The 26,363-nt window shown below is 40.0% G+C and overlaps 1 protein-coding gene across 1 annotated transcript in view; it reads left to right on the top strand.

Moving 5' to 3' along the window:
• The first annotated feature begins 10,176 nt into the window (after positions 1-10,176).
• Positions 10,177-26,363, top strand: part of NEDD4 (NEDD4 E3 ubiquitin protein ligase) — a 59,981-nt gene continuing 43,794 nt past the window's right edge. The window contains exons 1-5 of the mRNA XM_074156255.1: positions 10,177-10,291; positions 21,468-21,541; positions 23,137-23,215; positions 24,353-24,391; positions 24,823-24,876. Coding sequence (XP_074012356.1) covers positions 10,247-10,291; positions 21,468-21,541; positions 23,137-23,215; positions 24,353-24,391; positions 24,823-24,876 — 291 coding nt within the window. The 5' untranslated portion in view covers positions 10,177-10,246. The remainder of the gene's footprint in view (positions 10,292-21,467; positions 21,542-23,136; positions 23,216-24,352; positions 24,392-24,822; positions 24,877-26,363) is intronic.

The raw sequence follows: 26,363 nt of genomic DNA, 5'->3' as shown, positions 1-26,363 counted from the left end.
AATAATATTTTGGTCAAGGCTGTACTTCAGAACGCGGTAATGATAGTTGTGCTTGTTAGAGTTGTTGGTCACATGCAGCTCCTCTGTGCTGCGTTCCTCCCGGTGTGCGTGCTGGTGGAAGTGTTCGTTTTCGTGCCTGGGTGGTGGCTCTTGCTGTTGTGGCATACAACATCCCATTGCTGGTGTAGCCATCCACAGTGGCAGTGCTTGGCTGGTTTTGCCTTTCGATACTAGTAAAGCACTCTTACAAGATAGTGTTACGGTACAGCTTGACTCGTTGCCATAAAGGGGAAAATCATCTATGGAGTCCTTTATTTAGGCTGTAAAATTGTATGGAAACCCAGCAGTGTTCCCAGCACAGTCTACGTGAACACGATGGAAAAGTACTGCCACAGAACAGAAACTGGCTATGAGAAAATGAGGATGAGGATAAACATTGAGGTTTTCACGCAAAAAGATAGCACTGGTTAACAGACTCCATCCCAGGTTACAGAGGTGCTGAGATGAGCCTGCAGGTGGCAATTTGATGGTGGCACAAAATCACTTAGGTTCGTCAAGAAAGAGAGTCATCAGGGAGACATCAATGAGACAACATGAATGAAAAAGCATCAAAAAGATTAATATGACATTGGAGGGAATGCTATTAATATATTGCACTGGGTTCTAAATTAACGTACTCCAAAAAGAGTTCTCTTTTCTCTGAAACAATTCATAGACATGCTTTCTCCATGTTCCACAGCCATAAAAAAATGCCAATTAAAAATTCCGAGGAATGACATGGAATATAATGTATATTATATAAAGAGATATAAAAGGCTATTTTAGAAATTGATAGTTTATCTGAAGTAATAATAGTTTTAATCAGAACCTCTCACCTGTAGACTGGAAAGAATTGGCCTTCATGGTTAATAGAAGGTGTGATAAGAGCAGACAAATCTGTGGATGGAAATGGCCTAACAGGAAGGACTTAAGAAGGTGGAAATGTCGGAACTAAATGCATGATCGAAGTAACTACCTCAAAATGTTGAAGTCGTGAGCTATGTAGGTTTCAAACAGACTAGATGTTTGTGTGCTTAATAAAGACATCCAGAGTAAATACTAAACAACTGCTTAGAAATATTTTTACATCTCCAGAAATATAAATCTGCATGTGTGATTGCAGCTGGTATTCTGGTAAACAGAATTCTCCCTCTAGGGTCATAAGGATTCTTGTGTCAAATTAGCCGGTGGTTCATGTAGCCTATACAACGTCTCTCGTAATTGATACCACCATCTTCTCCAAAGAAAGAAGCCTTGCATTATTACAAAGTCGCAAAATAAATTGCCCCTGTAAAAGCTGCTCTCCTGGACCCAAGGGCTAGAAGCTCAATCTGAACTCAATGCACTAGAGAAGCGGGGGGCGGACTAGGTGACCTCTGGAGCTTCCTTCCAACCTCTCTTTGTCAGACTGTGCGTCAAGGCTGGAGGGTTGAGTAAACCCAACTGGATCTGACAGTGCAGCGTGGCTGATCTCAGGTAAAGTTTAAGCATAATATTTGATGATTATCAAATTCATTTGACAGCAAACTTTTAATTATCTAGGTCTCCTCTGATGCATGTCAGAGATAACCAATGCTCAGATCTTGCCCCTCTCCTTGGATAAGGATAAGCTTGGAGAAGGAGAGGAAATGCAAGAAAAATGTGTAGTGAGGCTTACAGATTGTGGAGTAACTCTGGAAAGTGATTCCAAACTTAAGAAATGAGCACTGACCTGCCTGTACGCTTAAGATGTTTCTGAGTAATGCTTATAAAGGAGTGCAATAAAACTTGCAAACTTAGTGGTTCATGTAAAACTTTTAACCTGCGTAGCATTCCTAATAATTAGCTGTAATCATTCAGACCAGAAGACCGTTACACATCCAGGAGTTAGTGATCCACGTAACAACCTGAGTATGCTCAGGCCTGTGCTGTCCCTGTGTTGTGCTATGGGGTCAACCTTGGCTGTGGGGTAAGTTTGGCTGGGTAGCTATAGTAGAGGAGCCTGCAGGCAGCTCCCGCTCGGTGCCGATTACACCACCTGCATGTCCTTGCCTTTATCTCAAAGTGCAGCAAGAAGTTCTCACGAGAACATCCTTTCTGCTTCACAGGAGAAGTTAGAAACAGAGTTGTTTTCTTGTAAGAAAATCCTATAATAGCTCAAATGACAAAAATAGGGTGATGCTTCCACAGGCAGGATCTGCATGTGGATTGCAGGCCTGTTCAGTGCTGCATCATAGCTCCGGGATCTGAAAGGTTGTAAGACCGTCTATGCTGTTGTCTCTTTCTTTTTAGTCCTAGCTCTGGCAAATGGCATTTTAAGCAATACTTCACAGAATTTGAGCACCGTTTCTACTGCTGTCATAACAAACCAGCACCTCCTACTGCATAATTAACATCACCTAATGAAATTGCAAATCTTTTAGTCTCTCTTGCTTTTCCTGCTCAACTTGTTGAAAAAAAAAGGTAAAATATAAACTAAGCAAAGCTAGATCAATTAGATCAAAAGTGAACTCAGGATGTGGAGAAATTTGCTTAGAAGACATATGGTGCTAAAAAAGACATCAGTTTCATTCTGCAGATTGCAGTGTTTAAATACCCAAAATATAAGACCACCTTGATAAAATGCAGCATGTATATCCAAGTGATTTTAGTTCCTGATAGATCATAACATTCCTGCTATGTGCTTTGAGTATGTAGGAGATACCCTACTAGTGATGTAAATACTCGAGATGTCTTCCCTTGGAACATTTGCATATCTATTCTCCAACAGCTTTGTCATGGCTCCTCCCAAGTCTGTTCTTCCTGGGCCTGCCTACCCACTTTCTATATCTGGTAATGCCTCAATTCTGCAATCATTAAAAAGGTCCATTTTTTGTCCCTGTGGCTCATCTTTCCTCTGTTGTCGGCTTTCTTTTAATAAATAAGGATAATATATGGATTATGATAAGTTATGCATCATTGGAACTTGGCCTATTGACACTACCTCATTAGATGATGCCCATTAGAATAAAATTTTCAGTGGATCTCAAGCTGTTGTTTCAAATAATGTTCAAATAATGTTAGCAGTATGCTACTAATCTGGAGCATATTCTGGTTTATATGTGAGGTGGTTTTGACACATATATTAAAATTGTACTTGAAAAATTGGCCCAAGGATGGAAATGAGTCTCAGGAGCTTGTGGAAAGGTCCCGTTTTAACCTACCTGTGCATAGCCACTTTTGGTAGAAAAGTTCTCATAGTAGTACACAAATTCTACCAAATAATCTAAGCTTGTCTTTGAAGTCTTCATGTATCTTAAAGGTAGGAAAAAGGAGATGCATAGGAAGCTGAAAATATATCTCCGTTTGTTCAGGAGTTGATAGCCTTACGTCCAGTTATTAACTTAGTGCTAGAGGATTTTTATGAAGACTGAATTGAGCAGGGCACTACCTGGATGCTGCTGGGGCTGAGTCCCTCTGTAGCCTCAGGTTTTCTGAGTGCCATGTGGAGGAGGGTGGCTGCTAGCAATCAAGAGAAGTGACTGTCCCTGCAGCCTTCCTCGGGTAGCTGACCCACCCATCGCCACAGATCTGTGCTTCTCAATGCACTTGCTTTAGAGACTGCTGGACTCCCTCTTCCCAAATATCCTTCTTTCATTTTTAGTACAGAGGGGAAAACACAGCTGTGTAACTGTATCACATTATAAACTAACTGATTAGGGCTCACTCATCTCCTTTCCCTAGGAAAAATATCCTTGAGTGTTCAATTTGCCTACTCTATATCAGTACTTCAACAGGACACTTGTTCCAAGGGCTGTGATAATCAATTCCTGGAGAGATCAAGCCCAGTTTCTCCTTGCTCTGAGACAAGAAGAGGCATTTTGAAATGTGCTGTTTAAAAAGCTGTGTATTAGCAATTGTTATTTCTGGCTGGAACAAAATGCTATTTGATTCTATTTCAAACTGCTTTGAAAATCAGAACAATCTCTCTTGCTATGTACGTATAGATGAGAGGGGAGACGAAGTGCCCGTGTCCAGGAGGCCCTACTCAGAGGTTCTCGTGCCAATGGCATAACTAAAAACCTACTCTGACAAGGATTACTTGTGGAAAGCAAAGCTAATGCTGGGGCCTAAAATGGCTGTCTCTGCAAGAACAAAATAGGAGACCTCAATACTTACTAATAAGGAATTGTTGAAGACCTGTTATGCTGTACGTAACTTTAGAATTATTTTGCTGCTTTAGGAATTATCTGAAGTTGCTTTTTTGTATAAGTAAGATCTACAAAAGGTAGCTATGTTATACAGGAGGATATTTGCATTTCCCTTTGTTTGGCAGAGGTCTTCTCACTAATAGGTATCCTTTTACGGCATGCACAAAGTCCTAGATACTTGTCAGACATCCCAGGTTTAGGAGAACTTTCTTGTGGGATTACTTTCTATGCCAGCCAGACCTGAAGATGTGTGGACACTTCTTGGATGGTGTGCCATTACATCTGGTTTGGCCTTATAAGTATTTAAGTCCCAGTGGCAACACATTCAAGTTCATTGGAAGCCAATCAGTGGACCAAGGACAACACATTGAAAATCTGCATACCCAAAAGTAATCGAGCACTAAAAAACCTGCAGAAGTAATTAAAACCAACTTAAAATAGCAATTACTGACTATTCCCATCTTCCTAATGGAGTAAGGGAGAAACAATATGAGAAGGACCGTCTTGTGTGAAAACAAGAGAGGAGTGAAGATGGCAGTGCATGAGTGCTGCTCAGTCACGCGCCCAGTCAGAACAGTAGCTTCCTCTGGTTTTAGCAGTGTTTTAGGTACTTGCAAAAACCATATAGCAAGTACTACTTCATACGCATATGGACAATGATAACCTTAAGGTATTTAAAGAAGAAAAGCCCAAATACGTCTTCTCTGTAAAGGTCTTACTTCTGTAACATTGCGATGGGTGGAGCTGTCAGTAGAAATATCCACAATGACTGTGTTAACCATGGGATCACTGGTGGTGAATTAAGCTGGGAACAGTGTGACAGCAGCTGACTGGAGCTCAGCACCTCCGGGTTTCTGTTCTGGCAGCTCTCCTCCCTCTCAAGCTGGAAATAGGGAGAGAAAGATGACATCTGAGTGGTGGTGATTCAGACAAGTGTTTACCACTTCATTCAAATGCATATGCACAAAATGAGTGTTACTTTCCACCTCCACCGCAGTTGCTCTTCTTACTATGCAGGTTTGCTCATCAAGCCAGAGAGCTTTCCAAAAGAAATTGCTTGTAAACTGTTATGCTAGTCACAGAAATCAGGAAAAACATTTCTTTCATCTTTCCCTTCTCACAGCCTTCTGCATGTGAGAGCTGGAGATCTCAGCAGCTTTTCTGGGGGACAGGGGATCTCTGCAGGGGGGGAATGGAGGGAGCTGGTCCAGGGCAGGTATTGTTAGTGCCTGGAGAGCACAGATCCACACTTCAAGAGAAATGTTAAATTTCGTCTGCAGGCTGTCCTGAAAAAGGAGCTACTTCAGTGGAGAATTTCTGGTTCACATCTGGTCTGTCCTTGGGTGACAGTAATGCCTTGCTGTCATCCTGCAGGGACAAGTGGGACTGTAGGGTTTGAGACAGCTGGAGGCAGTGACTTGGCAGCAGGCAACACAAAGAGTAACACATGTCCAAAGAGAAGATATGTTGCTTTTACGGGAAAGAAGAAAAGTTGAAAACAGAATTAGTACTTTGGAGAACTGAGAATGAAAAGTAGCAGTAAGGGGCTGGTGAAAACCTGAGCGTGAGTTAATGGCAGTCGAGTTGCAGTGCAACGCAAAGACAACAGTCAGTCTGGGATGACTTTCACCAGACTGAAGTTCTTGCTTACACAAGTTTAGGCTTTCATCTTTGTATCAGTTTTGCATCTTGTTATCATGGCGTTTGAAATGTGAAAAAGTACTGAAGGAGGCCTACAGGAAAGATGGAGGGACTCTTTTATCAGGGAATGTAGTGATAGGACGAAAGGTAGCAGTTTTAAACAGAAAGAGGAGAGATTTAGATTAGATATTAGGAAGAAATTCTTTACTCTGAGGGTGTTGAGACACTGGAACAGGTTGCCCAGAGAAGCTGTGGCAAGAAGAAGAGAAGCTCCCCATCCCTGGAGGTGTTCAAGGCCAGGCTGGATGGGGCTTTGAGCAACCTGGTCTAGTGGGAGGTGTCCCTGCCCATGGCAGGGGGGTTGGAACTAGATGATCTTTAATGTCCCTTCCAACCCAAACCATTCTATGATTCTATGAAATCTAGTATTAAGTGCCAGGGTCTAGCATGTAACTGTAGAGCCAAGACCAATGTTGAGTCTTGGCCTCTTAACTATATCTCTGGCACTAGTCTCATTAGTGAGTCATTGCCACGGTAGTAGAGAAACTGAGATTACTAGGCTATCAATAGGTATTTACTTCTCTTAGTCATAGCAATGACTCACTAGCAATACAATTTTTTTCTATTAATTCCCTCTTGTGTGTAGTTTTCCATTTACCTGCCACTGTGACGTTGTGAGTGGTTCATCATAACATTTTCTATTGTGTGACTCAGTAGAACAAAAGACAATAGGAGAAAAATCTGTGTGTCATTTGCATCCAGATTTTTTGTTTAATTGCAGTTAAAATGACTTCTGATTCTTTTGGTTTAAAGGAAGAGCAGTGAAGATAACTTATCCAATTTCATTTAAAATCCTCTGTAGCAAAAGTGTCGCCTATATTTAATAAGACAAAACATACTTTGATGTCATTTGATATCCTAGCTTTTGCAACTTAACCGTGACTATAGTTAATATATATTTTAAGCTAAAGATTATTGTATTATGATAACCCTTTGGAACTGTGAAATAAATCTCCTTTTCCCACATTATTTCATTCTTTAAGAACAAACAGTGCTTTTTTCTTCAAATCAATTCCGTATAAGAGTGTATGGATTCTCTTCATCTTATCAAAACATTTACAATAAAGACAGACAGAAATCAAGTATTGTAAATGTATATAAAATTCAGACGACAAATTGGGTCTATCAGGCTGAATGCCATCATCTAAGAGAGAGAAAGTATTTTTAAAGTTTGTAATTTTTCAATATTTTGTGGCACAGAAGGTTAATTTAGATGGCAGGAGAAGTCAAACTTTGTTACCAGATAAGAATTCACTATTGGGATGGAGTAATGAGATAAAATATTAATATGTTTTTAATGGTCTTGATATACAGTTAAAGTGTTCTGCTGCACTCAGATGATCGAAATGCAGGTTATTCTCTGCAACTGACAATCAATTATTTGCAGAAAGAGGAAGAGGTCTCAGAGCCATCTTCCACTATTAGTCTGTAATTGCATAAGACCATCAAATATTAAATGCTAGAGATATATATCTTACATAAGAACTCAATGTTTGTTAACAATCGTGGTTAATTTTCCCTTGTTTTTAAGTAAAACAATACTTAAATTTAAATTTTTTCTATTTTGAGTGAACTGCTAGATGTCTTGCTGGAATATTGAAGATAACTACTGATCCCACTGAAAATGCACATAGACCTTATCTTAGCAAAGGGATGCCTCTGGGTACCAAACCCAGAAACACAAGCCTTGTTGATAGCAGGTCATCTACTTGCAGATTTGGGATTTGACTGTGTTGTAATTCCTGTTCCCCTGTTCTGGACAATCAGTGGTCTTTCCACACAAAATATGAATCAGTCAGATATTAGTTGGGGCTGTGTTACACTCTGCTACTTAAAAAATGTAATATAACATTGAGTATGCTAATGCCCTGTTGTAAATTTCAAAAGGGCATTATTTCAAATTTCAAAGTTATTGAAATGACACATTACTCAGAATTTAATATTTGAGTTTTGATGTCTTACAAAAAAGCCCAATAACTAATGTGCTAATAAAATATTCAAACCCGAAACCGTTGTTAAATGGGACTTCAGGATGCTTGAGAGTGTTTCTTCTCAGCCTTCTAGCGTACAGAAAAGCTGAGACTGTGGAAAAACAGACAAGCACAGTTCAGGCAAGGGACAGTAATGTTGCAGTAGGAGATTTATAGGGAGAAATAGACCAGTATCTTTTATTAGACTAACCAATAAAATTTTGAAAAAAAAAAAAAAAAGGTTTTGAGGTCTGATGCTTTCTGTCTGAGGTGGTTTGTACACTCTAGCAGAGTGTAAGAGGCAGCACTGCAAAACCAGGTATTCATGCTTGACAGCCGCAAGCCCACATGCTGTTTCTAGCAAGCTGTAAGAACTATTTACTAATCAACATTAGGCGCAATCCCAGAAACTAGTACTTCACAAAGTAACTGGCCGTGGAAATCATGCCTGCTGTAACTTAAGCAGGTTTTCCTTGCTTGGCTGTCTGCCAGGAACTTCCCATTTAAATTTGGATAAGCCTCTAAACTGGTACTGGGAGAGTGCTGTAGGCAAGGCTGAGTGAAGGGAATTGGAGAGAAACGCTGGATATCCAGAGACTTGATCCAGAAACAGAAAGGGGCTATTTCTTTTGAATTACCCAAAAACTTACCTGTTTTTTTTTTAACAAACTTTATCAATTGGTCTAATAAAACACATTGTTTCCCCATGTAAATCTATCCATTCATATTCATAGATGATCATGACTATGAAGACACTTGCCTGGATGCCACTTTGTTTTGCAAGATACTCACCTGATTTTTCATAGATAATACTCTGCATTGATTTTGGAACAAAACACAAAGTGATGTTGCTGTTGAGGCTGCCTTCCCTGGGACCCTCCTGCTAGCCCTGGGAGGAGAGCACAAGAGTGTGTGATAATGGGCACAGGCTTGCCTGAGCCCTGCCATGGAGGTGTTGGTTACCTGGGTGTTTCATGATCTGCTTGGGGAACAGTCCAAAAAGCTGAGCCTGGGTCTGTGCTTGTTTTGAAAAGGGTAGAGTTTTTCATCAGATGATGAGAGAACTAGGTCACCCAGGTCGTGAGGGGCCAGGTTGGATGAGTTGAAAGATGATGAAAGACACTGGTTCCCTGCCAGTACAGGTGCTGCTACATTTGTTCGTTGTTAGCGACACACATGATTTTCCACGTTTGTCCTAAGACAAAGGTATGTTCTCTGCACTCTCAGGCTGTGCAGCGCCTGGAGGAGTTTGGCTCAGGCTCGTAGAAAGGCTTACAGCTACAAAGTGCAGACCAAAACACTCTATTTATAGTTTTTTAGCACAGCTCTTCCTGTTGTCCTCTGCCGGCTGGGAAGGCTGGTGGGCAGGGAGGGACTCACAAGTGATTCACGGGCAGCTGTTGAGGGCAGCATGAATTCAAGCCATTTACAAAACCACCATGGAACCAGGTCCTTCCAACAGGAGCATGGGTGATGGCAGGGAAGCACCACTGAAAGGTGGTTTAGGAATAACTTCAAGCTTTCAGACGAAACGCTGTCATGCTCCCTTACTGTCTTGCTGTACCACTTTTAAGTTTGAACAGAGGGGTGCAGATTTTTCTTTTGACAAAATGGAAAGTCTTTACAACATGCTTTGATTTCGGACAAGGCTTTTATGGTTTATCTTCTCTCCTCTGGCATTCTCCCTGGGTGTTATATCAGGTCAACTCCTCACAAGGAGCTCCTCAAAGAGGACTTCCTTCCTCCTCCCAGTACCCTGGAAGGCAGCACTACCTCGTCCCGGCGGGCAAGGTCCTTTCTGCACACTGATGATTATTTTTTCCTCTCAGTTTTTTTCCAAATTTTTGCAATTCCAGAAGGCTCCCTTGGGTTTAGGCCAGAGCTCCCACAGCTTGTGCCCGGCCCTTAGAGGCGCAGGAAAGACGCCGACGATGTAAACCACTGGGAAAATTTTTAGAAAAACGCTTTTATTTCCCCCATGACCTCGCTGAGGGCTCCCCTCGGGCCGGGCAGGGGGAAGCCCCCACGCGGGCGGGCAGCAGGCCGGCTAAAGCCTCGGACTGCCCGGAAGGGCGACGGAGCTGACGGAGGCGGCCCCTCCCCACTCTTCGCCTCGGGCTGCCCGCGCGGCGCGTGTTTCCGGGCGGGGCGCGGAGCGAGAGCCAATCGGAAGGCGCCGCTACCTCCCTTGGTGGGCGGTGGCGCGGGCTTCTGCGCCAATCAGAGGAGGCGGAGAGGGGAGGGGGGATAAGGCGGGAGGAGGTGGGGCGCGCGCCCGCCGGGTTGTGGGCGGGGCGGTGGGCGGGGCGCGCGGCGGGGCGGTGGCGGCGGGTAAACACGGCGGCGGGGAGCGCGCGCCGCTCGGCCATGGCGGCTTCTCCTGCTGAGGTATTCGGGCTGCCGGGCGAGGAGGTGAGGCCTGCGACCGTTCTTCGCCCCCGCGCTTCCCGCTTCCTTTCTCTCCCGAGGGCGGGCGGCGGCTTTCCGGGAGGGTCTCCCTTCAGGGCGGGGGGTTTCCTGCGGGCCCGCCACCGTCTAGCGGTGTAGGGGAGCGGAGCTGAGGTGAGGTGAGGCGGGGGGCTCGGCGGGCCCTCGCCCGTTCGCCTCAGCTCCGTCTGCTGGGCTGGCCGCGACCGGTAAGCCGGCGGCTGCCGTGTCTCGTAGCACCGGCATTCCTGTCTCTAGGCTGGTTTTTGAAAGCTGTGCGAGCCTCCCCCTGCAGACGGAGGAATTCGGGTGCGTTGGGCAACTTCCTCGTGAGGGAGCTGGGTGAGCGAAGCGGGGCTGCTCCCCCCAGCTCCCGCCCCCGGTGCTGAAGAATAAAGTCTTTGTTTCGAGGATTGTCACAGACGGTGTTGGAAGCACTGGAGCCGTGCGTGGATTAAAATTGTGCCAAAGGTAGTTCGGGGCCTGAGCGGTGATGCTCTTCCCCTCATTGCTGACAGCGTGAAATACGGTGTGCTCCTCAGTGTTCTTTGTAATAAACTCGTGGGTAACATAAAGTGGCTTCTCTCATGAGGTCATAGTTCCTGAGCACAGGTGGCTTTGGAAGGTGGCTGATGCTGGTGTTCCTGTCCCTAGCTTCAGTGGCACACAGGTGGGGAGGCCTTTAACATTGGAACTGTGGTAGAAGATTGATGGAAAAGTTAACTTCATCAAGAAGAAAGGAGGTGACTTTTTTTTTTTTTTTGATGGCAGGTACAGGAAGACTAAAAGCTGCATCGGTCTGAAAGCTGTTTGGTGACCTGTGTGAAATGTCAGTAATGTTGTCTTTGAGCCAACAGGATATTTTACCAAGACTGTCTTTGATCAGCTCTTTTTGTGTCCAGGCAGTGATGGTCTCTGTGTCAGTGCACACTTGTTGCGTCCTTTGCAGGAATTCACTTAATTAAAACTATGAAATATTATTCCTAGACTGTTAGTGTGGCTTGCTTTCCTAAGTTCTGCTTTACTTCTGGAGAAGTAACTATAAAGCTCTCAAATGATTTTATTTTTTTTCCCTTCATCTTAATATTTGAATTGCATAGGAGTTCTATTAGAAAAATAGCACAACATGCTGCAAGGGTTGCAGAGCACTTCCCGTTGCAAGATCCTATTTTCATTTGCTAGTAACTTTTTGAGTCTGTCTAGTCAGATTAAAACATTCCATGCCTCAGGCTCTCTATTTTAACTTTATTAGGCTTTGGTCAACTTAGTTGTTTCTTAGCTTCCCTTACTATGGGGAAAATATTTTGAAGCCTGGTCAAAATTGAACAATTCTGGTCTTCCCTCCATCCTTTTGAACATGAATGTCTTCCTTTGGGACAACCGGTTGGGGAAGGGGGAGAAAGTTTGAGTAGGTAACAAATCTATCAGATCCAATTTTTTCCTTAATTCAAAAGCTTAGCCAAACCTTTTCAAGTTCCAAATGAGAAAAATGCAGTTTGTTTACGATCAGAGACTACGATATTCAGTTGGTGCTTATCGATTCACATGTAAAGAACTTGCTCAGTTTTCTTCATAATTTTCATGTGCAATTCTGCACGCACAAATGACAAAATGAATTATTTTAGGGTAATAGGAAAGCTGCTGCCAGCTGCTTTTACCTAGAGTACTGGAATAGAAACTAGAGTTTTGCCTCTCTAGATTGTCTTTTTTGTTTGTTTGTTTGTTTTCCCAGAGTTTAAATCTGGAAGATTGCGTACACAGAATCACAACAAAAACCACAATGTCAGAAACCCAAATCATATTGAAAGTAGCATCAAGGAGTTTTCTGTAAAAACCTCCTGCGCCCTTGTTTTGGAGGCTTTTCACAGTTTATGTCTGCACAGTGCTGTTTCCCTGGGGCTGCTCTGTGACCCATTCTGCAAGATGGATTTGCTTGGGGTACGAATCAAAATTGTCTGATAAAAGAAAGCGGCATTATCTGCAAAACCTCTTTACTTGTTGGAGCTATTGTGTATGATCATATGGTAAATATAACAATTGTAAATAAATGGTAAATACAATATGGAATGAAGGTGAGGAGAAGTTGGTCTAATTGTTGAGGCAGTTGAATGCAGTATTAAAGTGTGGATTTTCCTCCCCCTTTCCAGCCCCCTTGCCAAGTTATGCATTTATTCCAGCTTTCTTGGCTAATTGTGTATTAGTCACTTGGACTTGATAAAAAATTGCTAATATGATGTTGCTGACCAAACAAAATGATGAAGAAGCTGGGGTGAAAAGGAAGCTGTGGCTGAGATTATTGTGTATACAGTGGGTTATTGTATATGTTGTATTTAGGTATCTGAATTTCGGTGCCTGAATCTAGCAGATTCAGTTTTCCTTAATTTCTCTGGCTCAGTTTTTCTTCTCTAAAATGGATATAGTATCCTTCGGTCACCCATAGGACTTCATATCACTTAGTTGGATGTTAGAAAAATGAGAGCTACAAAAGTCAATGAGGAAAACTAATAATTCTGTATTCAGAGCAGGGTCTTAGCAGTGTGTGGAAAGTGAGGTCTGGGGTCACATGCTGAAAAATGAAGGCAGGAGAAAACACAAAATAGTCGTTTGTGAGCAATACCAATTTTGTTTACTTAGTAAGGTGTCTGTCTTTTAGAAAGAAATAGTTTATGATCCTATCATCAAAAGTTCTGATGGGGTGAATATGCAATAACAGGCTAAAATGAATATAATCTAGGAACAATATTAGACTAAAACTGAATGCTGATCACGTTTGTGAATGTTTTTATGGTGAATTATTTTACATTGAATGACTGCATATAGAAAAAAGGCAAATGAACAGATTATACATCTTGCTACAGCTGATCTGGATGTAGAAAAACAAAGAGCTCTAATAATATTGTTAAAAATTACATTTTATCCTCTCATTAGCTTTTTTTAAAGAGAAAAGAAATGCCCTAAAATATACTTCCCACCTCCAGGTCAGACTTTCTCACACAGTGCTCTGCCTCAGGCCGCTTAAAAAAATCAGTTGGAAGCATTAACTGCAGCAGACTTTGTCTTGACCTGTGAAGTAGCTGTGCCTGTTGCATATTCAGGATACGTCTGCCTTGGAATATAGTTTCAAGTGTTTGTTCAGATCTGCAGGAGCGAACTGACACAACTGCTTCTGCTTTTCTTTGTCATAGCAGTGGTAACTTTGCTGGTGCTCTTAAATGTGGTTTTTGAGGTGGAGTGTCCATAGCTACAGGGATTTTGGCTGAGGGACTTTCTAATACAAAACTTTCAGGTTGCCAAGACTTGAATTTCTGTAGATTAAACTCTTTGATGAAGCATTTTCTGACACTGAGCTATTTGCTTCCAGTTACTTTGTTTTTGTGACAATTGACTGCAATGCTAAATACAGAATTTTCTAACAGTAATTATGTAGTGATCTTTCAAAGACTGAAGGAAGAATCATTGATATTTCAGCTAACGCTCTGTTATTTCTTTGGTTATAGAAGGAATTACATTTTTCAGTAGTTTGCTGGGTTAAAAATATAATTGTTAAAGAACTGCCTAGAATGACAGTGTCTTTATTTCTGTTTTCTATTAAAATACCTGCTTGCACTGTAGGGCTTTGGAATGGCATTTAATAAAATGACATTGCCTGTCTATATAAATGTATTTCACATCCTGTTTAATTTAAAAATTTCTATATGTCAGAGTTCTTACACTCCCAGTCTGAATTAAGGACTTTCTTATTTTACTTAGCTCTTTTTATATGGCCTAAACAACACAAGTTAGCTAGCTTTTTTTAGCTGTTGTGTCTATTATGTTTGCTCTAGTAGTCAGACTGGTAGTGGGAATCAGACTAGTAGTGTGAACTTCTTACAGGCAAAAATACACTTCCCACTTGCATGCATTTGCCATTTCAGGTTTCTCAGTCACGTCAGAGCTGTCCTATGTAGAAAAAATGTTCTTGTTTTTTGCAGGTCACATAAGATTTCTCGTAAGCATATGGTATTTAGTTCTGGAAAGCTTTAGATATATTTTTATATTCCTTTAGGATATACTACTGGAGCAGGTTGTTTATGGTTACTTAGGTTGCTGCTGGTGAACTGAATGTCTTGGATATGTGGTTTGTCTTCTTTACTTTTGCACACCTTGCCTCCAACCCTTTTCATATTGCTATATTTTGGAAATGATTCTGATGACCAGAAATCTTTCAAACATTACTTCGGAAATGGCATGGACTAGTCTTCCTCTGGATTTCTTCTGACAAAAATGGTAATTTTGTTTGGCTTGTTTGTACCTGGGCTTGAGGCAGCCATGTGCTTCTGTTCATGTTCAAACGCTATAGCCTCCTCAGCATCTCTGTACTACATGTCTGCTCCACTTGAAACTGTTCTTATATTGGACACTCAAATAGAAAAAAAAATAGACATGCATGCCTCTGTGCTTCAGAAATGCTGTGAATTTATTCTAGGCTGTAAAGCACTTTCCCATTGCAAGGCATGATCTGGAATCCAGTGTATCTGGAATAGTTTAGACACTTGTAGAAATGGTGATGTTTGCTGGTTTGGGGTTTTGGGTGTTTTTTTTGTTTTGGGTTAGTTTGTTTAGGTTTTTTTTTTTTTCTTTTTGTTTGAACAGCAATATAATTTGTGTAAATTTCATGGTTGCCAGAAGCTGTCTTATGTACCTGAGTTTGGTTTGGTTTGTTTTTTAAAGCCTTTCTTTCACACTGAAGTAACAAACATGGACTGTGACTGTTGTGGATATTGAGTTGAAAAGTGATTGGGGTTTTTTTCGTTTGAGGCTTTTTTTATGTGTGTGTGGGTTTTTTTATTGTTTTTTTTTTAACCAAAGTTCTGTTGGCAAACAGATAACTCTACTAGTGGACTCTTGTCTTCTTGAATCTTTTCCTTAATTTACAAATAAACGGAGATCTTAAATACAATCTGTAGCAACAGCCAGCATTTCTTGAAGGATGAGATTTCCTTATTTATGAATACAAAATGCTCCTATAGTACAATTAATATTTAAGTTCTTTTAGTGAGTTAGTAAGACTGGACTGTAACCATCAGGTGGAAGTTAATGACTTTCATTATGTTTACAATATTGATTAATGTAGCTCTATAGTAGGAATCTTCCTGAATCTAAAACTTCCTTTGCTTGCTTTAAGAAAACTTATCAAAGAAAAAATGTTTCAGCTCTGTTGGTTGCCATAGAGGAGTAAAAGAGTGCTCTCCGGGCTGTGAAGGAATGGTCAAGATGGCAAAGACTCCTTCCCACTTTCTGCGTCCTGGTGAAATGAACTGGTGATGCTAACAAAACTTACCATTTAGAGGTCACCTAATATATGTCTGCCTTGCTTGCAAGGTCTGAATATTGCAGGAACTACTTTCCGTCAGCTAAGGCTCACCATTCTGTGGGAAATGCTTTCTTTCAAATGAGATGGTAAGTTTTAACAATGACTTAATTGAGCCAATTCCTCATGCTGTCAACTTTATATCTATCTCCTGCTGGAATTGCTCAAGCTGAATATAGCATATATAAGTGTTCTTAGCTGGCCTGATATTATAATAATGTGTTGGAGCTTTTTGTTTAAGATCTAAAGAATTTTATTTAAAATTCTTAGTACCTCTTTCTCTATAATATATGAGAAAGGTCTGTTCTCAAATGTTGTTTTTAATGTTAGACAGGTGAAGAATGTCATTATCTTCTGGACTGCTGAAGGGAAAACCTGCGCTAACCTCAGTGTAGGTAATGGAAGAACCAAATCCTTAAATTATTCAGGCTCTGAGAGGTTTCTTTGAGATGAAAAGACTGCTTATTGCTCCAGTAAATGCCATTAAGGAATATGTTTTTGTTGTGAAACACTCAAACAAAAAACAAACAAAAAAAACCAACCAAAAAACCAAAACAAACCAACAAAAAACAAACCAGAACAAAACAAAACCAAATGACCTTTTAATGCAATTTGAAATAAGTGCTCTTGGATTGGAGATACAGACTAGGAAACTTGCGAAGATACAGGTTTTTTAACACTGCTGTGTTTCTGTACTCAAATTGGCAGATGCAGAAAGCTATCTTACTTATTCAACTGGAATATGTGGTCACTTTAGCTGTAAGTAATCTTTCAGCATTGTTTCTGAGCTGCTCTTAGGCTTCAGAGCCTCTTATGTGATGATGTCTGTCTTGAGTCAACAATTTGTGCTTGAAATACAAACCACTAGTAGGGTGAAGCTGAGTACCTTGAGTAAGACGTCTCACAGATTTGAGAAGCATACTGTAAAAGAAACTGTATATTCATGGTGTGTATCTCTTATGGTAGTACTTATTCTTTAATGGAGTCTTGGCTTTAGTGCACTTCTACCCATGCAAGTGTCCTAACTTTTCATGCTGTTTATATCTGTTCCTTAATGACGTAAGCAGTCTGTGTAGGTGTGCACTGCAGAACACACTATAATAGTTGATAATCTCTTTTCCCCCCTTTCCCCTTCCCCTCTACTGACTTTCTGGAACTCCGTACCTGGGATGGGAGAGATCACTCTCAATGGAACGTGAAACATGTTCAGCCCATTCAACATCCCTTCCTTTTTGTGCTCTTTCACTGGCCCAGGCTATTTGCTGATTTCAGTTTTGAACTTCCAAGCTATTGGTATGTTTATTTCAGCCTGCTGTGTCTGCACATACCCAAATCTGAATTTTCTGTTCCCTTTTTATCTGTGCACTAAATGCAGACGTGATATAAAGCTTAAGAAAGCCTTAATATATAATTCCTGACATTAGCAGAATCTTAAAAGGTGATGCTGCTGTACTGTTTTATCATTGTAATATCCTTTGATACTCTTTTTTTTGGCTTGATTTAGTGGTAGTTGATTCTTGACCTATCTAGCTGGAACAAAAGAATAACAGGATGTTATTGCCTAGAGCAATTGTTTACTACAAAGTGTGCTCTCTGTTATGACTACTCGGACCTTTTTATATTGGCTTCCTCAGAAAAACCTGTCTAGTAGTCCAGCAGATACTACCATTTTATGTTTTAAATCCTTGCTCCTTGCTTTAAATCCTTGCTGTACCCCTTGTACAGCTCTGTTCCCAGAGGTGCTGCCTTTGATGGGCTGTTGCGTGTGCATGTCTGTGTTACTGAGCAGCTGGGTGCTTGGGCATTAAACCTGTAAGACTCCTTGTGTGTTCAAAGCAGCCGTGAATGCTCCATCTCTTCAGATGTGCAGACAGAATAAATTCAGACTGACCGCTTCAAGTTAACGTCAGGACTGCAAAAGTGTGGGTAGGCATTTATGGCCAGGAAGAGACTCGTGGGGAGATAAATTGATCTGAGAGCAGTTTCCTAGACAAGCTGCAGTGCTGCTAGATATAGCTGGCATGTTCCTGGTTACTGATTAGGTGCCTATCCCTTCCTATGCCACCAAAACCACTGGAAGCGCTGCAGTGGTGGAAGAGAGTAGCAAGGTGAGCTTGGGAGTGTCTACAGTCGATATAGAAGAGGTACAGGCTGTAGCCTGTGTGTATCTCGGACCACGAAAATGCTCTCAGACTGCAGCTGCCTGTGGATATACAGAAGCAGTTACCAAACCACCATTTCTTGTGTGTGTTCCTATGAGGGGGGAAAATAAGGAGCTCCTGAGCAAGGTGAATGAAGAAGAAAAGGTTCAAAATTGCCTTTGAAACCACGAAATTTTGGTTTTGAACCTATTCCTTGTGGATGCTTTGTCTCCCTGTAGAGCTTTCATCGCCTAATCTTTGGCTGCATGAAATTGGCTTCAGGCAGTCCTGGAACTGTTTGGCTGTTCATCACTTTCTCAGGTCAGTGTTTGGGGCAGCTTTTGTGAACTGTAGCAGCAGTTCTGCCTGTCAGTGAGTGGGGAGAAAAGGTCGTATGGTCACAGCGCAGAGCTTATCCTGTCAGCAGGCCTCTGCCTCTTCAGGATGCGTGGGGTCATAGCATAATGGATCCTTCCAGCATAAGGCACTTCTGACTGTATTTGGATCGAGCTGTCTGAATTTCTTCTGATCTGTCGTGCATACTAGTGCGACCAAAGAATGGGGAACATAATCTCTCATGATTAAGTATTGCCCTTACATGTTAGCATGGGTTTTTTTGGTAAAGTTTCTAGTCTTTATAGCTTGGAAAAGGAAGAAGCGGACCCTTCAGTATCATCTATAAGTTTAAAAAATACAGGAAAAGGTGATTGGTGGCTTTTTGTGGGGTGAGAATGGTTAGGGGTGAAAGTGAAAAAGGAGATCCATGGGGAAGACTGTGTTGAACAATTCAGAATTTTTTGTAAATTGTTTTTGTTAACCTAGAAGGATACTTCTACGTGGCAGTTCATAAGCAGATGTCAGCTTGCTTAGTTGTTCCGCTAGGCTAACTAAAATCCTGTAGCTGTCCTAGTTTGATACCAACACCAAACAAATACTCTCTCTTTCAGCAAAGCGTGTTTAAATCAATCTACTGTATACCAGCCTCACATTTGCAGCTTTTAGTTTCCTGAGGTCATGTACAAAGCATATAGTCTTTTTGTAAAATAGCATTCAGATAATTCAGATCTGTATTATGATATAAGTAAATAAACTGCATGATTAAGCCAACTTTAAAATCTGAGGAGTATGGATACTCTTTCTGGAATCTCCCCCATGTGGGCTATGTTCATGGCCTGTTAAGCCTGACTCTGAGATGCCCGTACCCAAAAATATCTTTAATTGTCTTTACTGTTCTCATGGTTGAATAATGAAAAAAAGCTCGTGATCTAAGCAACTAAACACAGATGCAAGAAAAGGTATTTGTCTTCCATGGCAGTGTGCTTTATACTAGTGTTTGCTCTTGGTCTTTTTCTGAGGAGATGGTGAGATTGTTTCTTGAGCTGGGTTCTGTCAGTTGGATGCCATGGGCCATGACTGAGGACACCCCTCTTATTGGGAGAGGTTAGTGGTGCACTGAGTGAAGCGTATGCAGCAGTGCTCAGTGAGATTAGAAATGTACATGTGGTGCTCTTCAGCTTGAGTAGTCGTACTGATGTTGAATGTCACTGAAACTGAGTAATTGATAGAAGATTAATTGAACACTATTTTGGAATGTAAGAAGGGTGGATATTTCAGGATATTTGTGATATATAAAAATGCTAACAAATGGCTCTTAATTTGATGCCAACATAGTATTATACTCATTTTTTCTTAAATCTGGTCAGTTCTATTGCTGTCATGAAACATATTGGTAATGTTATGTGCCTTAAAGCCTGATTATGACTAAGAACTTTGAAAGCTTATGACACTTACTACTGGTCGGTGCTGGGTGAGGTTGGTTATTAGGTCTTTCTTTTCTGAACTATTAGATTTCCTAGTAGGAGAAAATTTTCTTTGGGGTGAAGGTAGAAGATACACATGTAATTTGGCTGAAATTGTCTTGGCCAATTGACTATTTTGCCAATAAATGGATATTGTAGATTCATCTCAGTCCCTTGGCAATCACCTCTAACTATAGAGGGTGGGAGAAATTTGCTTACTTTATTTTTTAGTAGTTTGTTTTAAATTTTACCTTATTCGCCAGTAGTCTCTGTCTCAGGATTAGCATGCAATTCTCTGTTAGCTTTACGAACCCATCCAATTGATATTGGTTAGGGAGTTCAGCCCTGTGATTATATATGAGACCAATGATAAAGCAAACTTTCTGAGTACTTCCTAGTGTCTCCTTTTGAAAGCACTTTCAATGACATGTGGAATTCAGGAAGGCCCCAGGGACAACATCTGCTGCTTCACCCATTGCTGTGGTATCTGTTTAACTCTTCAACAACCTAGATTGGGTCAGCTTTCCTCACAAGCAGCTCTGACTACATTGCCTACAAACAGTCCTTCAGCTGCAGAGCTTTTTGCTTTTCAGGCAAACAGTGTATATTTGTCCTTCCTCTGACATGGTCACAGCTGTTGGGATTTTTTTTTTCCCGTCTTGAATTCAGTAGCTTATCAGATGAGCCATGTAAGACTTTGCACAGCTATGTTAATTAACAGGAGGGGTGCAGTCACTTATGTCACTCTGTGAAGCTGTAATTTGAATAATGTGTAACTGAAGTAGTTTTTGGTTTTAAAAAATCTCATACCCAGTTGGCAAGTCATTTCAGAAATTCCAATATTTTGAGCATGACCTCTCTGTGCTGTGAAAAAAAAAGATGCAAGAATTCTTTATTCTTGCCTTTTTTTGAGAGTTCTTTACTGCTTTATTAATCTGTTCTGATGAATTTGATACCCTTTTTATTGCCCCCAGGAAATCTGATGAATGCTGAGATACCATTGGGTAAAAATTTGCTCGGTCCATATGCATTTAACTGTTTAACGCAACTCGCTTGAATGGCTAGTGAGATGTAAATGGCAGCCCATTCCTTGTGTCCTAACAGGTCATGTCCATGTGCACCAAAAATTGTTATGCTGTTCAGAGCATGTTCTCACAAAGGTCCTTGCCTACTCTGTAGAAAAGATGGCTAAGAATTGCCCACTGAGAAACATGGGAACTGCTTGTGGAAACTGATCCCACGTGCTTTTGTTCCTATGAGCAGTACAAGTCACTGGGCTGTATGATTGGTGGCAATAGCAGCTTGCTTTTACCATTGCCCCAGGAGAAGATCTTCATGTGTGTGCTATGCAGTATGTGCATACTGCATCTGATCTGATACAGATGTACTGCAAGGCTTGCTGGGGAAAATGGTGATGGCTGCTGCCAGAACAATTTGTCATTTGGGAAAGAAGGCTCACAGGAACAGTTGTATGCTTGGTTCTGTGGGATTAAGCACCCTAACTCAAACCAAAATCCCATTCCTTTAAAATGCTGAGATATCAAATAAAATTAATTTAAAAAACCTCAAACCCTACTGTACTGATTTACCCCATTTTTTTGGATTCTGTGTCTACCATTGTATGTGGATATGATGGTGATAAGACTTTAAAAGGGGTAAAGGTAGAATAAATTTGCTACTGAAATTTAGAGCTGTTTCTGTCAGACAAAGTAACTGTGTTACCTAGTCTATAGTTTTCAGTGTGAATTCAAAATTATGTCAATAACTGCTTGTAGCTTTATAAATTAAAAATAGAGCTGAAAAATAAATCTGAATCTGTCTTGTATTGTACTTTAATAAATAAATAAAAAATATTGTATTTTTTATTTTAGGAGAACACACGGATTGTCAGGGTGAAGGTTATAGCTGGAATTGGCCTGGCCAAGAAGGATATTTTAGGAGCCAGGTAAGAATATGTGTCTTCAATGTATTATGGGACAGCTGTTTCTTTATTTTCTTTCCACAGCTGTTTAGATCTTAAAAAATCCTGCTGTGCCTCTTTCCAAAAACGTAAGAACTGTTCTAACTGGTAATCTTATAAAATGATCAGAGACTATATAAACATGAAGAAGCATTTCTTGCCCAGGAGTCACTTGGACAGATCTTATGCATTGGGAAAATAACGTGTGAGAGGGCTTAATTCTCTGCATGGTAGGGTACTCCTGCCATGAAGGATTGATACATGTATACATTTTACTTAAGGTAGACTGCAGCTACAGTAGCGATAGTTGAGTTAAAATTGTCTCATCTGAGCTTTAAAGACTTGGAATGAGTACAACGCTCAATACTGATAGCAGCAAGACTATTTCAACTTAGAATTATATGCAGAGGAACAGCATCCACCAGTTCTATAGATGTGCTAAACCCATGCCAGTGGCTGCAGGCTCTGGGTATGTACAGATTTAAAAGTTAACAGTCTGTATAAGGGAAGAAACAATCAAAGTGGCTTAGCATTTACCACAGGAAAGATCAGGCTTTGTAAATGAAATGCTCTGTAGGATCTTGTAGAATTGGCAAGTGGCAGCATGTAGTTTGTACTAAAGCTACTTTTTCTTCTGGCCCATGTACAGAGGGTCTAGAAAAGTACTGATGGTTTTAGTACTAGTTCTGCTGTCAGCTGCTTTGGCATATGTACAGGAATGCTGTTATTTTAGCACTAGCAAAATTGTTACGTGTGGCATCAGTTTAGGATTAGAAAAAATTCTCTTGTGATATTCATATTTTCCCTAAAGTCAGACAGTCTCTTTTTTTTTTCACATAAAGTTTTTTCTCTTAAAAATAGGGCAGCTTTTCTCATCATAACTTAAATATGTGGGAATCGTATGCTCTTTTGCCTTATGGCAGACAGTCTTGGTCACCTTTTGTTACTAGTCAGTTTGAGCAATTTAATGCTTTGACTCTGTTTATGAAAAGTAGACATTCATATAATCTGTTGTTTATTGTACCACAGGAAGGAAAAAAAAAAAATCTGAGGCAGTAGGTCATTTTAAGCAACCATGTTAGGACACCTTCATTTACAGAAAAATTTGGGTTAAAATCAAACTCTGTGAAACTGATAGAACATATTGCATGTTCACGGGAAGTACCTCAAATTCCACGTGTTTTAAATTGTTAAAACCAGGAGATTTAATACTTCAAGCTTTGTTAATCACAGCTGATTTTTTTTCATGTGTCTCGTTGAAATGCATGGGGATTTATTAAATCTGTTCTCATGAAATAAGAACTGTGAAAGAGGAGAGATAATCAAATTGTAGTGATACACAGAATATAAAATGGTGTGGGTAGTATGGTCATAATTAGTAACAATGTTCAGATTAGTATTATTTCTGAAACTATTTAGAAAATGATTGTAAGTACAAATGTGTATGGTGTTCATAAAGTAATAGTAACTCCTACCTTCGTAGCTTCTATTAATGTAAGCCTTTTAAATCTCAACTGCTAATAATGCTGATAAAAAAGGATATATAGCAGCATGCTTATCTTTTTCTTTACCCCTCCCAGTGACCCGTATGTGAAAGTGACAGTGTATGATCCAGTGAATGGAGTGCTTACCAGTGTTCAGACAAAAACAATTAAAAAGGTTAGCCTTCTTATCTTTGTGGGTGTGATGGTTTTGTTCGGGTTTTTTTTTTTTTATCAAACTAGAGGAAAAGTTAATACGACAGGAAATATGAGAATTAATATGTCACTTGAGTAAGTGGGCACGGGGAAAGGAATATTCCATGACCTACTCTGTTTCTCTGTTCATGGCATTATTTTGGTATTTTCCCTTCAATAATGTTAGTGAAAGGCAGAGGAACACTAAAGAATATAAGGTGAGTACGGATTCAAAACTACATCATTTGTGGAAATACTGGATTGTTCTGATTTTCTGAGATCTTTAATGGTATAAGAATTTCTCCTTCTTGCTGCACAACTTCTACCTTTTTTTATGTTTGAAACACAAACACAATTTGTTGTATTTCAACATCAAATTGCACAGTTCACCTGAATCATGATACTACTCATTTCTCTAGAATACCTGTGGGTAAAAGTCAGTGTTAATACTGGTAAGTTATGTTAGATCAACTAAAAATGAAAAATTGTATATGTGAGAGGGAAAGTACTCTTCATTGTTCTTAGATAGTGGCTGTGATTTATGTTACGAAATCACTCATGCATTTTGCCTTCATGTTGGTAATTGTTTAGCTATGATGAGAGTTCAAAGTATCTCTAATATTTTTAAAAATAGCCACAATTGAAAGATGTGTTTAGGTGAGCAGGTTATATTGTGTTTGGCTCACCTGTGCATGGTCCCTCTAGATTACGTTGTTGAGAGATTTGGCATTTGCTAAGAGTTCATAATTTCAGGATTAACGTATGTTTGCATGTAAGCAGTGAAGATAGTGGACTGAGGAGGAGGTGGTGATTACCACTGAAGACATACCATAAATTAACTGATTTTGACTATATAATGGGCCTTTCTCTGCATCCATGGCATTAGCCAAAATCTGAGAATACTTGCATAAATTGTCTCCATTCTGCACTGTATTAAAGAGTACAAGACTCCTATGACTTTTAACTGCAATAGCAGGTTAACTTTTGTGCTTTAAGTGGATTGTTACATGGGATGAAACAGATGTAAAACATCAAAAAAGACACCAATGTAGAATTGTTACTATAACCAATGCTGTTGTTTTCTTTTTTTTTTTCCTTCCCCCCCTCCCCTCCTATATAGTCCTTAAATCCAAAGTGGAATGAAGAACTCTTATTTAGAGTAAGTGGTTTTTCCAGCCTTGTTACTTATGTTGCATATTATTTTAACACATTAGTAAAAATGTTTTCTCACTACTTCATCTTAAAATCAGAAATACATCTATAACTAATGTTCAAAAAGCCTCACAAACTGCTTTCCTTAGAAATATATGTTAACATTTTTATTTGTGCCAGAAGTAAATTTTCAGTCTTGATGTTATATTCCCTATTCCATGAATGAACACAGATTTAAAAATGGTTTGGGATAACACCAGTCTTGGCTCATTGGTTCTGATAGAAATGTGTTGCACAGTGAAATGGCAGCAAGGTGCAGATTTGCTGTTTAATTTAGGCCTTATGCATTTCTTTCCTCCTGCATGAACATAGAGCTTTTGCTGAAGAGAAATGCTGGAATTCGGTATATATTTTAACTGTCAACGCATTTTTTCATAGGTTAATCCTCAGAAACACAGACTCCTTTTTGAAGTATTTGATGAAAACCGTTTGGTAGGTCCTTTTGTGTTCATATTGCATTGTATTAAAGACTTGAATGAAAATAAGTTCATCTGGGTTCAACATGGTTAAAAAAACTGCACCAACCAACCTTAACTTTTATAATGGAACCTAAAGCTAAAGGCAGACATGGTTTCTTTAATTATCTGACATTACAACTTCGTGGTGCTTTGAAGCAGTTATATTATTATTCTTAACTTCCAACGTGCTTTAACTCATAAAAGTGCCCTTTATAGTACTTTTTTTTTATAGTACTTTTCAAATGATATAGCCAAAGTCTTTGGTGATATTGAAAGCTCTGTATTGAATGTTCATTTTTCCCACAAAGTAGCATTGACAATGTAGGTTTCTCACACCACATACTGAGATGCTGTTTCTGTGTACGAGGAGTAGTGTGAAAGAAAGCATGTGTACATTTTCTTTGGAAATCTTAAGAAGTGGGACAGTGGATTATGATCTTGTAGATAGGTGTCACTCTCTGCATGGCAGGCCATAAGTAAGATAAGGATAGCTTGTGCATTTATTTTCCCAGTGAAATCAAAACTCCTCCTCTGACCATGCTCTCATTTAAGGTGTAAAGGTGTCTATTTACCTATCTTTCTGTCCGTATGTTTCATTGCAAATGAGTAAGGCTGGCAGCAGTGCAATCATAACATGTGCATCCCAGGGCCACTTAACAGACACTCCTTCTCACTGGAATATAAATCTTTTTCTTCGGCAATAGTTTGAAACTAATAGGAGGCATTGAGTGCTCTTTAGTTTGTACTCCAAACACTGTTTCATTCTGATAGCTGTTTTAAAGGATCTTTTTGTGCTTGAATAGTGTGCTGGCTATGAAAAGCTTAACTGTTTTTTCCTAAAGCTTTCTGCATATACTCAGTAATCGATTGTATCTATTGTGGAGCTGCTGCTCTGCTAAAGTTGGGAAGAGTGGAAATGTATGTAAATAAAAGTACAAACTGTCTAGAATAATTAGATTTAAGAAAAAAGAGACTTGTTTCTTGGTTATAGGCATTATGTAGTTCCCAGACGATTTACTTCTTGACTGGTGGTATTACCTGTCCCAAGTATTTCAAATAAGGTGTCTCTGTTATTTTTTTCAATGAAATTTTAAAGGGAATTAGCAGCATTTGTGGCTTACGTGGCAGATTAAATATGGTTTTTCAGGATGCTCAGGTGTTCATCTCAGCACGATGTGGGCTACAATGTATTCTTCATGAGGTTAAAGTGCTTTGTCTGTTAGTCGTTGGAACATTACTGCCATCCCCTGGAAGCCAGGAGGCATGATTAGAAAGTCAGATTCCTGATTTTTTTGGGGGAGAAGACCAATGCTTTCTTTGTGGTTTCCACCAAGAGAATTCCATAGCGTTCTTTCTCTAATCGAGAATAGATTAGTTGTTTGATCTGTTTACTTACGGGAGAGGAACTAAGAAAACATTTTATTGGCAGCAACTTGGAAACGGTGCTTTATTTCCTATGTA

Source organism: Numenius arquata, chromosome 11, assembly GCF_964106895.1.
Source record: "Numenius arquata chromosome 11, bNumArq3.hap1.1, whole genome shotgun sequence".
NCBI lineage: Eukaryota > Metazoa > Chordata > Aves > Charadriiformes > Scolopacidae > Numenius > Numenius arquata.
The sequence above is the reverse complement of the archived record's forward strand: the minus strand, read 5'-3'. Positions and strand labels throughout refer to the sequence as shown.